Raw genomic sequence first — 14,114 nt, forward strand, 5'->3', positions numbered from 1 at the left:
GTGCCTTGTCTTATTTTCTCTGAATATTCTCAAAAAGGGGAATCTAGTAATTGGCGAGTCCTCTATTTAAAATTTACATGCTTTTTTAGAAAATTAGAATTTTACCCCTTTTGTGTGCCTCAAGTTTCATAAACTAGATTTTCAGAAAGTGATACCAACCTACACACCATTTCGCTCCTTCTTTTCGCTGGGCTGGAGGCTGTCAAGTGGCTGTCATGTCTGTGGTGAAGCATTCCCCAGAGCACTTGACACATGAAATTCAGTAAACACTTGCCATTTGATCACACACAAAAGAAACTCAAGAACAAAAGCAAAGTCTAATATCAGCGAATATTTATTGAGTGCTTAATTCACTATGGGCCAGATACCGTGATATGCACTAGGCTCGCAGCCCTATGAATCAGGTGTTAGTAACACACTTCTACAGATGACACACTCAAGGATTAGAGTGATGAAGGCGTTTGCCCAAGGTTCACATCTAGTAAGAGGAAGTACCCAGGTTTGGGAATCACACCTCGCTTCTGCCTCTGGAAGTGTTTCCACATGCTTTGGAGAGACAGAGGGAATGCCCAGTCTGGTCTGAGGGGCCCAAACCTGCCCCCTCCAGGAGCCTCCCCGAGGCCCTCAGGCCCAAGAGAGTTTCCTTCTGTTCCCACGTCTGCTGTGGAGCTCAGGGCATTCCCCGAGCCCTTGGGTTCCTGGCTTTTCTGTGTTGTGGCACAGGGGCAGTTTCTGGTGGTTCCTCTTTGGAGATTTCAGATTTAATACACACCAAAGGCTTGACTGAATCCAGATTTGCTATTTAGTTTTTGGCACTCTTCAGGGCACCTGGCCTGATGGAAGCAAAAGCTCTCCAACTGCTGCTGACACGTCTGGCTGGACTTGCTCATCGGTTTTCCCCATCTGAGTGGATTTTCATGTAACCCAAAGGACAGGGTCGCGGCCCGTGCCCGGCCATCAACATTCACCCCCAGACATCCAGATTCCAGGCCCTGAGCTGGGCAGCCGTGAAGAGAGCAAGGGAGAAGTGGGGCGAACTCCCCTCTTCCCCAAGGAGGGCTCTGGCTGGCCGGGTACCCACAGAGGCCGGTCCCCAGAGCGTTCATTCACTTGTCAAAAGACAATCGCTGAGTGACTACCGGAGCTCGGCTCTGTCCTGCGCACTGGGAACGAGGCCCTCCCGCCCGTGCCGCCTGCACCCGAGAGCAGGGGGCTGACAGGCGGCCCGGGAGGAGTCGCGAGGGCTCTGCGGAGACTGGCGAGGGTGACTGGTGGTCAGGGGAGGCGTCAGGCTCATCCGAGGAGGAGCTGTGGGAGCCGCCGCGGGGACGACGAGGAGGAGCCAGCCAGGGGGTGCGGAAGGAAGGGCCCAGGAGGTGTAAGTGCGAGGGAATAGGGCCCCGGGCCCGGGAAGATGCGCGCTCTGCAGGCGGGTGACAGCCCCTCCAGCCTCCAGGGCGGAGCGCCGGGGCGCGGGGCGCGGGGCAGGGGCAGGGCGCCGCCAGGCGGCTCCGCGTGCTGGTTCCCGGGCCACGTGGGGGGCGGCGGGGCGGGGGGCGCGGTGCCGCCGAGAACCGCGGGGCTGCGCTGGGCTCGTCCGGCCGGGAGCTGCAGAGACCGGACTCGGGAGGCGGCGGCGGCGGTGAGTGAGCGGCTGCGAGCGGGGCAGGGGCCCGGGCAGCCGCCGCTGCGGATCGGCGGGAGCGGGGTGGGCAGGGTGCCCACATGGGCGGGGGCTGGTCTCGGACCGTGCGGGAGCACCCCGCTCGCCTGCCTCCATCGCCGTCATCATCGCGCATCACCAGCCCCCACCGGCGCCTGCAGCCGAAAGCCGGGGCAGCGCGCGCAGGAGTCACCGTCCGAGCAGCAGGAACACCAACCCCCGATGCGAGCGTTCGGCGCGGCCCCGCGTTGGCCCCCTGCGGGGCTTCCGAACCACTGGCCCCTGAAGCACTTCTCCGCTCACACGTCGTCGGTTTGGAGAGGCCGTCCTCGGCCGCGCGCTCACTGCATCGCCTCCTCGCCTTGCCTGATTTTCCTGCGACTCAACCCCCCCCCCCCGGGTGGGGTTCGCTCCGGGGCCAGCCCCCCCACCCCGGCGGGGGTGCCCCGTGAGGGCCGGGGCTTGTTTTGCCCTCCGGCAGCAGAGCCGGGCACCGGCGGAACAAGTGAATGAACCCCCTAGGAGGCGGCTGCTCTGATTATGCCCACTTTACAGGTGAGGAAATGGAGGCTGAGAGTTAAGTGACCAGCCCAGGGTCACGTCGGCGGGACAATCCAGTTCTGGCCCCTGGCTGCGCGGGTTTCGGTCTCCGTCCACTCTGCGGCCTGACGGGTGAGCCGGGGCGGGGGTTTCCCGGGCCAGCGGAGCCGAGGCCAGAGAGGAGGGGGCTGGTGACGGGTACCTGGGCAGCCCCCGACCCTCTGGCTCCGGAGGCTGTTTCACTGCTCAGAGCGGCCCCCAGGCCCAAGGTGTTCCCATTTGGGCGGCTGCTTCCTCTCCTCGCCTCCCGACTGGGTGGGATGCTGGGCCTGAGCAGAAGGGCACTGCCATGGCCTCGGGGAAGAGCCCCTGGGACCCCCCACCACACACACTCAGGATAAGTGACCCTGGGCAAGTTGTGGGACACTGTGGACGGGATGCCCCGATGGCCCAGCTCAGCTCTGGCAGCAGAACAGAGGCTGCCTCCTTGGTCCTTGAGGCAGGTTAACCCATCTGAGCCCCTGCCTCTGAGCAGGGCCACCCCAAAACACTCAGACCCCCAATCTCATGCTGAATGTGTCCCCTTAGGAAGGTGCCAGCCCAGCTAGGCTCCGGCCAGACCTTGGGGAAGACAGGTCCAGTCCAAAGGGACAGTGGGTGTTTGTGCTTGGAACAGGTGAGTAGGTCTATTTCCAGGATGGGGGTGAATCCTGGGCCCTCTCTGCCTTTTGAGGCGACCCCTCTCAGCGTGAAACATACTGTGCCCCTCGGGCTCAGGAGGGAGGTAGAGGAAGGGAGAAGGGTCCAGTTTCCAAGGAGGCTAAGGACCAGGGGAAGGGGGATGGACAGGGGGGTGGGGGTGGGGAAGGGTGGCCTGGCCTGCCCACGGCCACCCCACAGCCAGGACACTGGGCAGGGGCCAACAGGCTGCAGCCGGGGGGTGACAGCCCAGTGTGGCTCCTCTCTGCTTCCATTCTCAGCGTCCACGGGGCTGTGTCAGCGCAGGGCGGGAGGGACAACCTGCTCCTCGTGGCTCCCTCCTCCCTTTTCTGCATCACTTTTTCTTTTGTTTCTCTGCTCACCCCTTTCTGTCCCCACTGCCACAGCCTGCCTGTGTGTCCTCTCTTCTTTCCCTCACTCACTTCCCCACCGCCTGGGGGTGCAGGGCTCACTGGAAGCCCCACCGCCTTCCCCGGCACAGGTAAGCAGTGTAGTGCCAGTGAACATCTAACTTTGCTTTATTATCTTGGAAACATAAAATGTGCACTAGGTGATAGACATGAGGAAAAATGGCTGTGATCCAAACGGGCAGCGGCGTGGTTGTGGATGGCCGCTGGTGCCTCCAGGCTGGCCTGAGCCTGTCCCTGAGCTCTGGAGTGTCAGTTCCGAAGCACCCAAACCCTCCTTCCCGAGGCCTCCCGGAGATGCACCAAGGATGCCTGGGATGCACCCATCCACTGTGCAGGGCTGAGGGTGTCCCCTACCTGATCCCTCCCGGCAGGAACCAAGACCCCAGGCAGGCCCCCCACCTCCTTGCCCTTCCACACTGGGTGGTCTCCCAGCAGTGTGGCCTGATGCAAGAAGGAGCCTGAAAGTGTCAGACCTCCCTGTCCACCCACACTCCCCCTGGACCAGCAGGCTTTGGGGTCCCCCATGCCCTGTGAGGCTGTATTTGTTGAGCGTGGGCTCCGAGCCTGACTGGCCTCGTGCTGGGTGCCTGTCTCAGCATTCAATTCTCATTGACCCCACACAGTCCCATGTTTGCAGAGGCAGAAATGGAGGTTCAGAGAGGTGGGGCAGTTTGCCCAGAGCCACACAGGATTTGGACCCAGGCCTCTGTGATCCCAAGCAAAGTGATTACAAATAGCCGGGAAAGACAGAGCCAGCCAGGATGGGGGTCATAGCAGGGGGTCTAAGTTGGCCCCAGGAAAGACTGAGGGAGCTGAGTCCTTGGGAGACCTAGGCAGAGGCATCCAGCCAGGCTTGTAAGCATCTGGCGTTTGATTCGTTTACTCCACGTTGATTGAGCGCCAGCTGTGTTCCTGAGCAACTGGGGAGTAAGTCCTCTCCCTGCCCTGGAGGGAGGTTTACACTCTGCTCCACTGCAGCCAATCTGGGAAGTGGGGAGCAGAGGAGCCCCAGGAGAGGTGAGAGCCTGGCCTTGGCTGGGTTGGGGGCTCCTCCGTCCCCCCTGGCCTCCCTCCCCACCACCTCAGGACAGGTGTCTACCTTCTCCACATCCTGATTCTGCATCAGTGCAGTCTGGTTTGGTTTTGGTTTTTGTGACCCACAGGATACTGGAGAAAGGGACCCAAGTCAGGCTGGACTGAATGAACCAGTGATCTGTGACGTGGGTCCCCAACCTCATGAGCTCTGGCCTCCAGCCCATGGGCCTCCCCGTGGACAAACAGAACTCTTGCCCTGGAACCTGCTGTGGCTTCCCACTGTCCACAGGGGATTCCTGAGCTTGGCATTCAAGACTGATGCCCACCTGGCTCCAGCCTGCCATTGTACCAGTGGCCACCGAAGGGCTGCAGACATTTTCGATCCTCTGTGCCTTTGCATAGTCTGTTCTCGCTGTCATACTTGATATAACGCTCCTACTTGCCCTGCCTTCCCCTCTTCCGTGGTGCATTCCCAGGCTGCCCCCTTCCCCTTGTACTTTGTATAAACTGGTTACTTCTCCTTACCCCCCACTTCCAGCCCCAGCCTAGAGCACGGTGTGTGCTTGGTGTCTGCTGAGTGAATGAGCCATGGATGGAGGGTGCAGGCACCACCCCACCCCACCCCAACTCCAGAACTTGACCCAAAGCTCAACGTCTCAGTGAGGCCTTCCCAGCTGCAGTGCAACCACTGGCCTGACAGTTGATATCCCCCCTCCTGCTTTATCACCATCACGCATATCATAATCCTGCTTACTGTTTAGTTTGATGTGTCTCCCCATGAAACTGTCGGCTCCATGAGGGCAGGCAGGGGTTTTGTCATGTTGTTCAGGCTGTGTGCCCAGCACCTAAGACGGTGCTCGACACACAGCAGGTGCTCATCAGGGTCTGTCAAGCAAATGCATGAAGGAACTCAGCAGCTTCTGATCCCTCCTCCCCTGGCCCTTTGCAGCCTTCTCTCCTGGGGGCTGTGGAGCCGGACACCCTGGGGGCCATGCAGAAGGCTGGGGCAGGGGGCCGGAGGGCCTCCGACTGTGGCCCTGCCCCTCCTCGGCCCAGGTGCATCACCAAGTTTGCCCAGGTGGGTGGGTCTGCCCCCAGCCTGGGGAGCTTTGGTGGATGTCATGGGTGTTGGCCCTGGGGGGTGGGGAGGAGCAGTGGGTGAAGGACCTCCCGTGTCTTCCCTCCATAACCTTTGGAGTATGTGTCCACAGATGGGGAGGATGGGCTTCAGAAGGGCGGACTGATTTTCTGCAGGGGAAGCAGCAGAGCCTGGACTCTGCATACAGGGCTCCGTCACTGTCCACTGCTTAACCAGCGGAGCAGGGTGTGTGTGTGGTGGGTGGGGCATTTGGAGGACAGAGTCAGGAGCCTCGAGCCCGACTCATCTGCCTTCCTCCCACCCCCACCCCTGAGCAGTACGTGGGCTCCTTCCCCGTGGATGACCTGGACACACAGGAGAGCGTGTGGCTGGTGCAGCAGCAGCTGTGGGCACTAAAGGTAGGAGACTGGGCTGCTGGGGAGGGCTGATCATAGGGATGGGGCGAGGGGGGCTCAGGGAGGGTAAGGACCAGTGCCACTCTGAGAGCTGGGCCCCACCAGGCCCACTCCCAGGCTTCTGGAGCCCCATCCCTGATGGGCCCGAGCCCCCCAGATGGAAGCCACCAATGGGCAAGGTGGAAGAGGGCCATGACATGCCAGCTACAGCCCTGGCAGGGGAGCATCTGTGCGAGCCATCCACACTCTCCCCGGCTCCCGGGGGGCCGCTGTCCAGGGCTCTGTCCCTTGGTAGGTGGGGTGGAGCTGGCTGACCAGTCCTGAACCTGGGAGGTAATGCCTGCCCCCCACCAACTTTCTTCCCACTCAGGACTGTCCCCGGCGCCGGGCCGTCATCCTGAAACTCAGCCTTCAGGGCCTCAAGATCTACAGCGGGGAGGGCGAGGTAGGAGCCCGTGTAGGTGCAGGTGACGACGGGGCAGGGACAGGTGTCCCCTTCTCTCTCCACTCACGTCCTGGCTCAGCTTGGCCCCAGCCCTTGCCTGCGAACCTCCCTGGCTCCCAGCCTGCCCTGGGCACTCATCCATTCTCTCTCCAAGCGCCTACCCCTAGGACAAGTTCAGGCAATACTCTCTCCTCTATCTCACCCCACCTCCACCTCTGCCCTCCAGAATCTCCTCTGGGGCCACCTCCCAGCCTGAGCATCAGGGGCATCCAGCACCAGAAGGCCGAGGCTTGGCCGTGCTTTCGCCAGCCCCTGGCCTCTTCGTCGGCCTGCCCAGCACTGGCCGGCACACCCCTCCCCCTTATCCTCCTCCTCCTGGTGCCCCACAGTGCCCACTGCTGCTCCAGGCTTCCTGCTCACCCAGCTGAAGCAAATGGTGCCCCAGAGTTGGGCCTCACTGGAGCCCAGTGTCAAGTACTGGGCTCCTTGAGTTCTCACTGACTCTCACCAATGCCCTGTCAGGGAGGCACTACTATTATCCCCACTTTACAGATATCAAAACAGGGGTTCAGGGGCATGCACTCACCTTCCCAGTGGCACAGAGAGCAGGTGGCAGAGCCAGGATTTAAACCCTGGTCACCTGACTCCAGAGACCACAGTGCCCTCTGCCACTGCCTTTCTCTGCCACCCCCTCCCCCCAGTTCCATAAAATGGGCATGATGATGCCAATCCACAGTTCTGCAGCAGGGAACATGGGGTCCAGGCCCAGGCCCACGTGAAGGATGGGGTTTCAGATTAGAAGCGAGGGTCAGGCAGGAGGGAGGAGGTCTTCACCCCAGGAGTGGGCACGCAGACTACAGAGTAGGCCCTGGGAGGCTGGCAGGTGCGTAGAGCAGCAGCTGCAGGCTGGGGGCGGGGCTGATGGGGTGGTCATGCCCACCTACCTCCCAGGTGCTCCTGATGGCTCACGCCCTGAGGCGCATCCTCTATTCCACTTGGTGCCCGGCCAATTGCCAATTTGCCTTCATCGCCCGAAACCCACGGAGCCCGGCCAGCAATCTCTTCTGCCACCTTTTTGTGGGCAGCCAGCCTGGAGAGGTATCTGGGGCCCAAGGCAGGGGCAGGGGGGTGGTGCTGGCCATCAGTTCAGGTTCTGGGGATCGAAGCCTTTGAAGGCCTCTAGGCACGTGGCCCTCACCACATTAGCTCCTTCTGTGGCTCTGCCCATTGAGGACGCCAGAAAAGCGAGGCAGTGGTCTCGGCCTTCCCCAAGGCCCAGCCAGGCAGTGGAGACTGAAGAGTCCCACCTCCAGGCCTTTGCTCCTGCTGCTCCCTCTGCCTAGAATGCCCTTCCCCTTCTCACCCTGCCAAACTCCAACTTGCCCTTCAAGGCTCAGCCCATGCATGTGTGAAGCCCACCTTGACCCCTAGATCTTCTTCCTGTGGGGTTCTGCGGCATGAATCACACTCCATCAGCAGTCTGTTCATAATTACAGGCACCTGAGTGTTTAGAGAGCAGAGCCTGGGTCCGAGTCTTCAACTGTTCCAGTGCCTGGCCCCGTGCATTTGGGGGGTGGGGGTGAGTGGGGAGATCTTGTCAGTCAAGGACAGTCAGACAGTTGTGAATGACCCAGCCTTGGCAGCCGGCTGTTCTCAAGCAGAAGCTGGGTTTGGTTCCATCCAGTGAGCATTTGCCATTGCCCCTGGATGGCAAGCCCTCTGCTGGGGTCTCGGTTACAACGTGATGGGGCTGGTGCAGTATATGATGGGTAGAATGTGCTGACCCAGCCAAGTGCTGGGCCTGTACTGAGACTTTTCTGTGCTCCACTTAATTGATCTTCAAAGGAGCACAAGGAGGTGCAGTGCTCTACCCAGGGTCACACAGTAGCTCCTATGTGGCAGAGCCAGTCTTGGAAACCCAGGCACTGGGAGTCCAGGGCTTGGGCTCTTAGCCCCTCCTCCAAGAGGGCAGAAACCCTGGCAGTACCCTGGGAGTAAGAGTGCATTTTGCTCATGGCTATATTCCCAGCTCCAAACACGGCACCTGCCACATAGGAGATGCTCAGTTGTTGTTAAGTGAGTAAAGAAAACTGGTAGGAGAGGCTTTGAAGGATAAGTAGGAGTTTTCCCAGGAAGCATGGGAAAGAGCATCCCATGGTGAGTGAACTGATCCCTGAGGAGTTTCACAGATCTCTCCCAACTGAGCCCACCCTTGTCACCCTCCCTAGATCCAGATCCTGCACCTGCTCCTCTGCCGTTCCTTCCAGCTCGCTTACCTCCTGCAGCACCCTGAGGAGCGGGCACAGCCTGAGCCCTTCCCGGGACCTGCAGGGGATGTGCCCCTGAAGCCACTGCCAAGGCCCGGGGATCCCCCTGTCCTGGTGCGGGAGCCCTTCGGCCGAGATCAGCTCTCACAGAACGTCCACGCACTGGTCTCCTTCCGGCGGCTGCCAGCAGAGGGGCCAGCAGGCAGTGGGGTATGCAGCGCCCCAGCCAGGGAGTGGGCAGTGGACAAGGAAACTGGGCAAGGGTTTAGGGTCCCCAGGGAGCATGTGGTGGTGGCACAGGGCTGAACCTTAGTGGGAAGGGGCTTTGCCTGGCCCAACACGGCTGGACCTGAGTCTGCTGCCTGCATTGTGGGCTCCCTGGTGCCCTAGAAGGAGCTGCCAGAGTCAGAAGGCCGAGGAGGCACCCGCCATATCCGCCTGGGGAACCCCTACTGCTCACCCACGCTGGTGCGCAAGAAGGCCATCCGCAGCAAGGCCATCCGCTCAGGGGCCTACCGCGGCTGCACCTACGAGACTCAGCTGCAGCTGTCGGCTCGGGAGGCCTGTGAGTGTGGATGCCTGGCGCATGCCCGTAGGCTTCTGTGCCAGTCAGAGAGGGTGGGCAGTGTGCACTCCTGCAAGGCTGGGCATGCTTCTCCCAGGAGATGCCTGTGCATGGGTGAGTGTGTGCAGGGTGAGTGTGCATGCAGGGGGAGTGTGAATGTATGAGTGTGTGCAGGGTGTGTGTGTGTGCATCAGTGTCCCTGGGAACGAGTGTGTATCAGGGTCTCTGTGGTGTATGTACACTTTGACCAGCAAGTGGGGGTGTGAATGGGGCTGTCCCGTGTGTGGAAGTGTCTGTTGGAGGACTGGATGTGTGCCCATAGGACAGGGAGGAAGAGGTGTGGTGGGGAGACAAGCAGCAGGTGAGCAGCCTGTGAGGGTGGGGTGGGCTGAGGATGGGCCACTCTCCCTCTGACTCCATCCTGGGTGGTCTCCACAGTCCCTGCCGCATGGGAGGCGTGGCCCCGGTGTCCCGGTGGCCCCTCGTGCCTGGTGGAGAACGAGGGCAGCCTGACGGAGAACATCTGGGCCTTTGCTGGCATCTCCAGGTAAGCTGGGCCCCTCTGGCAGGATGCCAGCCCCTTGGGGTGGGTGGAGATAAGGGCTGTGGCCCCCTCAAGGCCCTCATGTGCAGGCGCAGAACACTCCCGACCAGGTGATCCCATGCAGGGACTTCACCACCCCTAGTTTCCTCAAATGTCAAATGGGAGACCCTCCTGGCAGGGCTGTGGAGAGGATCAAATGCACCCTCGGCCCCTGGCCTGACACAGGGCGAGGCTCCCTAAATGTCCGCTCTTGAAGAGAACTGGGCCGGACCCCAGGCCGCCGGGTCGGGCGCTGTCGGCCCTTCCGGCCTCTAGAGCTGCAGGAGGAACCGCCTGGCCCGAGGGGTCTAAAACGGTTTTGAAAACTCTCTTACGTTTTGCAAAGCTTCCTTTCACTGAGGGTCTACTCTGGGTCGGGCACTTTACTCTTAACCCACGATCGCATCTCCTCCTCGGGCCGCCTCTCTGCAGTCGGCCCACTGCCCAGGAGAGCAACCAGAGGGTGGGCCAGACCAGGGGTCCCACCCTCAGCCCCTTCGCTCCGCCGGTCCAGGCGCTGTGCCCTCGCCCTGCTGCGGAGGGACGTCCTCGGGGCCTTCCTGCTGTGGCCCAAGCCGGGCGCCAGCGGCCAGTGGTGCCTGTCGGTGCGGACGCAGTGCGGCGTGGTGCCCCACCACGTCTTCCGGAACCACCTGAGCCGCTACTGCGTGGAGGTGAGAGCTCGGGCGCCAGGTCCGGCCGCTGGCCCCGCCCCGGCATCTGGCCCCGCCCCGGCATCTGGCCCCGCCCCAGCATCTGGCCCCGCCCCCGGCGCTAGGATTCCTGCGCCCACCTTGCCCTCATCCGGGTCCCCCATTGGCTCTGACCCTCCCCCTAGTTAACGCTCCACCGACACCACGGCGCAGCTCCTTCGTCATTGGGTCCTGCTGGCCCCGCCCCTTCCCTGGCCCCGCCTCTGTTCTGGCTCTTCGGGACCCTGAGACGCTTAGGTCAGCGGGTGCCTCCTCGCTGGAGCCTTTCAGGGAGTACCTCCAGTAGGGCCTTGGGCCAGGGTCACGCCTCACATTTCTACAGGGATCCCCGCCTATCTTTTAGAGGAGGGGGAAACTGACTCAGCGAGAGCAGGGGCTTGCCTAAACTCACAGCCTCTGACGCGGTCAGGAGGGTCGTCCTGACCACAGGTTTCCAGGGACGGGGATGGGTGGCTCGCCTTTTTAAATGTGCCCCCTGGCTTCCAAGCTGAATGCTTCAGTCCCGTCCAAGCCGGAAGGAAGACAGGGAAGAAATGGTGTCTGGCTTTGCCAGGAACAGGCCATGCGACCGCTGAGCTCTAATTTCCTCCTCTCCGAAGTGGGGCAGGTTCCCGTGTGTAAGGGGGGGGTTGGTGCCCCGCATGAGCCGTGGGGCAGGGGAACCTGCGGCTGAAGCCCCTTCCTCCCCCAGCACCTGCCTGCCGAGTTCCCCAGCCTGGAGGCCCTGGTGGAGCACCACGCAGGGACAGAGCGCGGCCTCTTCTGCTCCCTCGACATGGGCCGCCTGAACCCCAGCTATGAGGAGCAGGACTGTGGGCCCGAGGATAGGCCTCCCCGGGCTCTCCGGCCTCTTGGCCATGCCAAGTCCGAGGCAGAACTGCAGGGCCTGGGCTAGGCAGCCAGCCCCACATGCACTGGCCCCACCGCCCCCTGGCTCCTGGGCCTTTGCAGCCCGCTGTGCCCTTCTTCCACCCTGCTGGTCACCGGTCCCATCTAGTCACTCTGCCCCTTGGGCCAGTCTTCCATTGCTTCACTGCCTGTAGGAGGGGGAACCCTGAGATTCGGGAGAGCCGATGTCTTCTCAGGGGATAAGTGACCACTGAGCTTCCAGGAGGGGCAGGCAAAGCTCCGGCTTCCATAAACCTGTTGTCCCTGGGCTTCCACTTGGCTCCAAGGCCAGGAGCTTGCCGAGGAGGGCAGGAAGCTTTGTTCATGATGGAGGTATGGCCCACTGAAGCAGGCCAGGCCTTGGGGCCTTGGTTGGGAGCCCTCAAGAGAGCTGACTGAGGAAACCAGACAAGCGAGGGAGGGAGAGATCTTTGGAGGATAGACCTGCGGGTGAGCCACCCTCTCCCTGAGAGACAGCAGCAGTGACTCGGTGGAGCTTAAGGGCGTGGAGGTGGGTCAAGCTACGTCCAGGCTGAAGGGGTTGGCCTGATTCTCACATGCACCAGAGGTTGAAGAGGTCTTACCTTGAGTTCTGAGGAGCGAGGGGTCAGAAAGGTGCAGGAAAGGCCAAGAGCCATGCCAGCCAAAGCCCAGGCACAGGTGGACCCCTGTGTACAGAAACGGATGTGAACCAGCAGGTGGGGCAAAGAAGCTGAATGTATTGCTTAGGAAGGCTGGTTTGTGTGCACCAGAAACTAGAGGATTGCTATTCCCATGATCCAATCATCCCAACACTCCCAAGAACCACCAAGCCCTTCCCACCTGCCCCCAGGGCTCGTTTCCTTTGGCCATTTGACTGGGGTGACGGGGTGGGACAGCCATGAGCCTCAGGCTTCCAGGAATAACCAGGGCTCAGCCCCTCTGCCCAACTCATCCCACAGACCACAGTCTGGGGTTTGGTGGCTGCCTCAGGAAGCTGCCCAATGCTGGTATTTTCCTTAAGGTGGCTCTGACCTTGGCTGCCAGGGGCCACCGCACCAGACCAACCCCATTGTTTTTCCTCCCTTGGGGCTGGGGTCAGAGCAGAACTATCTGAAGGTAGAACTGCTGTGGGCCCTGCCAGAGGAGGCTTGGCCTTAGTGGGCAGTGGGGGCTCCTGGGAATGATTCTAGTAGCAGGCCACAGCTCTGCTCTGCTGGTGACTGACAAATCCAGGCACCCCCCACCCCCACCCCTTTATTGATAGACAGGTATGAATCTATACTGGATTGTTAAGTTAGGGAACAAGTTCCTTTTGGATGAACTGCTATTCCTGAGGCAGAATTATAGTCTTGATTCTGGGGATTACCCTTTCCCCCACTGGGGAGTGGGATGGGAATATTCAGTGGTTTGAAAGTAACAGATTTCTTACTTGGTGAGTGGGAAGGCAGGATCCTGAGAGATTCAGTCCCAGTTTACAACTGCCTGCCCAGAGTATGATCTTGGCTGGGGGCCAGAGTTGACAAGTGAGATATCTTGTCCCAAAGGACAGGAGGAAGTTGTCTTTTGAGGGCCCTTTTCACTGTAAACACAGGACTCCTTTTATAGTGAATGTAAACAGGAACCTGGGACTCCTTGTACAAGCCCTCTGCTGGAACCCATCTCTTCCAGGGGCAAAGCCCTGGTCCTGAGTGAAAGGCTCCAGGCTCCCTTTTCCCTGGAGAGGAGAGGGGTTTGGTGATTTACTGCCTGGGATTACAGCCCTGGAGGTGGGCATTTAAGAAGACCAGGGCGTGAGCCAAAGCTTATGTCAATGAGGGACAAGTTTTGTTGCATTAATTATCCAAGTGTTGGACAAGCTATCAGGGAAATGTTCACCATGCTGAAGAGACTAGCCTTCCCCAAGCACTTTAACATTCCCTCAAGCAGCATTTATTGATTACATGTTACAAATAGGGCAAAATCCTTTGGCTCATGTGTGAAGTCCTCAGTGTCTTAATTACACGCCCCAGTTTTCTCTTTGTTCAAACCAACACCACCCAGCTTGCAGCAGCCTCGTTCTCCTTACTGTGTGGACTTGAAACGAATAAAATGCATTTCTTCCAATTCTCTAGTACAGACTTTTCCTTTGAAAGGCAAGGTCTTTGTCCAGTTTGCCTGGTCAGTGCTTGTTTACCAAACACACCTTCAGCTGGAGCAGAGGACACAATGATGAACCAGACAGAGGCCCTGGGGAGGTGGATTTAGTCAAATCACGTCTGCTACTTAAAACCTTCCGTGGGTATTTCCTATCAGTAAAAAGAATCAAATCTTGATACACTGGCAACTGGGGCTTTCCTCTGCTCCTTGACGTGCCACGGGGCCTCTGCACAGTCTGCACAGGTCTCTCCATCCTCCTCCGCTCCCTTCACCTGGTTAACTCCTACTCAACCTTCACATCTCAGCTCCAGGCACTCTCACCCTCCAGGCTGGGTGAGGGTCCCTTTTTAGGTGTAATTACTCTTTCATTTGTGGGATTTTTGTTTCCAGTAGGGGTCTCCCCCACTAGACTTTGGGCTCCAAAAGGGCAGGGATTGGGCTATCGCCCCAGCTCCCGTCACAGTGCCTGTCACGGAGTTGACACTCAGTGTTTATGTGCGCAAGGGAAGCCCAGAGAAGGCGTGACAGAGATGCTCTTATTGGGATGGAGTGGGGTGTTGTGCTGAGTCGCAAAAGATAGGACAGACAGCCTCTCCAGCCAGAGGGCTCTAGCTCCCAAAGATTTTTTGTTTGTTTGTTTGTTTTGGTCTCCTCTGTCTCACTCTCTCTATAT

The 14,114-nt window shown here is 59.9% G+C and overlaps 1 protein-coding gene across 4 annotated transcripts; it reads left to right on the forward strand.

Moving 5' to 3' along the window:
* Positions 1-1,263: 1,263 nt before the first annotated feature.
* Positions 1,264-13,406, forward strand: SH2D5 (SH2 domain containing 5). 4 transcript variants are annotated; one of them, XM_037828295.1, is made up of 13 exons: positions 1,265-1,378; positions 2,219-2,335; positions 2,792-2,879; positions 3,310-3,404; positions 5,318-5,446; positions 5,785-5,865; positions 6,233-6,307; positions 7,259-7,405; positions 8,536-8,784; positions 8,965-9,139; positions 9,578-9,686; positions 10,237-10,396; positions 11,127-13,406. In XM_037828295.1, exons 5-13 carry the CDS (start codon positions 5,360-5,362, stop codon positions 11,328-11,330), a joined length of 1,287 nt encoding a protein of 428 aa, XP_037684223.1. In that variant the 5' UTR covers positions 1,265-1,378; positions 2,219-2,335; positions 2,792-2,879; positions 3,310-3,404; positions 5,318-5,359; the 3' UTR covers positions 11,331-13,406. The 4 variants fall into 4 exon arrangements, with proteins under 4 accessions (XP_037684225.1, XP_037684223.1, XP_037684222.1 ...); XM_037828297.1 differs by lacking the exon at positions 3,310-3,404 and having other exon boundaries at positions 1,264-1,378; positions 8,968-9,139; XM_037828294.1 differs by lacking the exon at positions 3,310-3,404.
* Positions 13,407-14,114: the final 708 nt, after the last annotated feature.

The sequence above is a fragment of the Choloepus didactylus genome, chromosome 2 (assembly GCF_015220235.1).
Source record: "Choloepus didactylus isolate mChoDid1 chromosome 2, mChoDid1.pri, whole genome shotgun sequence".
In the NCBI taxonomy this organism is placed as follows: Eukaryota; Metazoa; Chordata; class Mammalia; order Pilosa; family Megalonychidae; genus Choloepus; species Choloepus didactylus.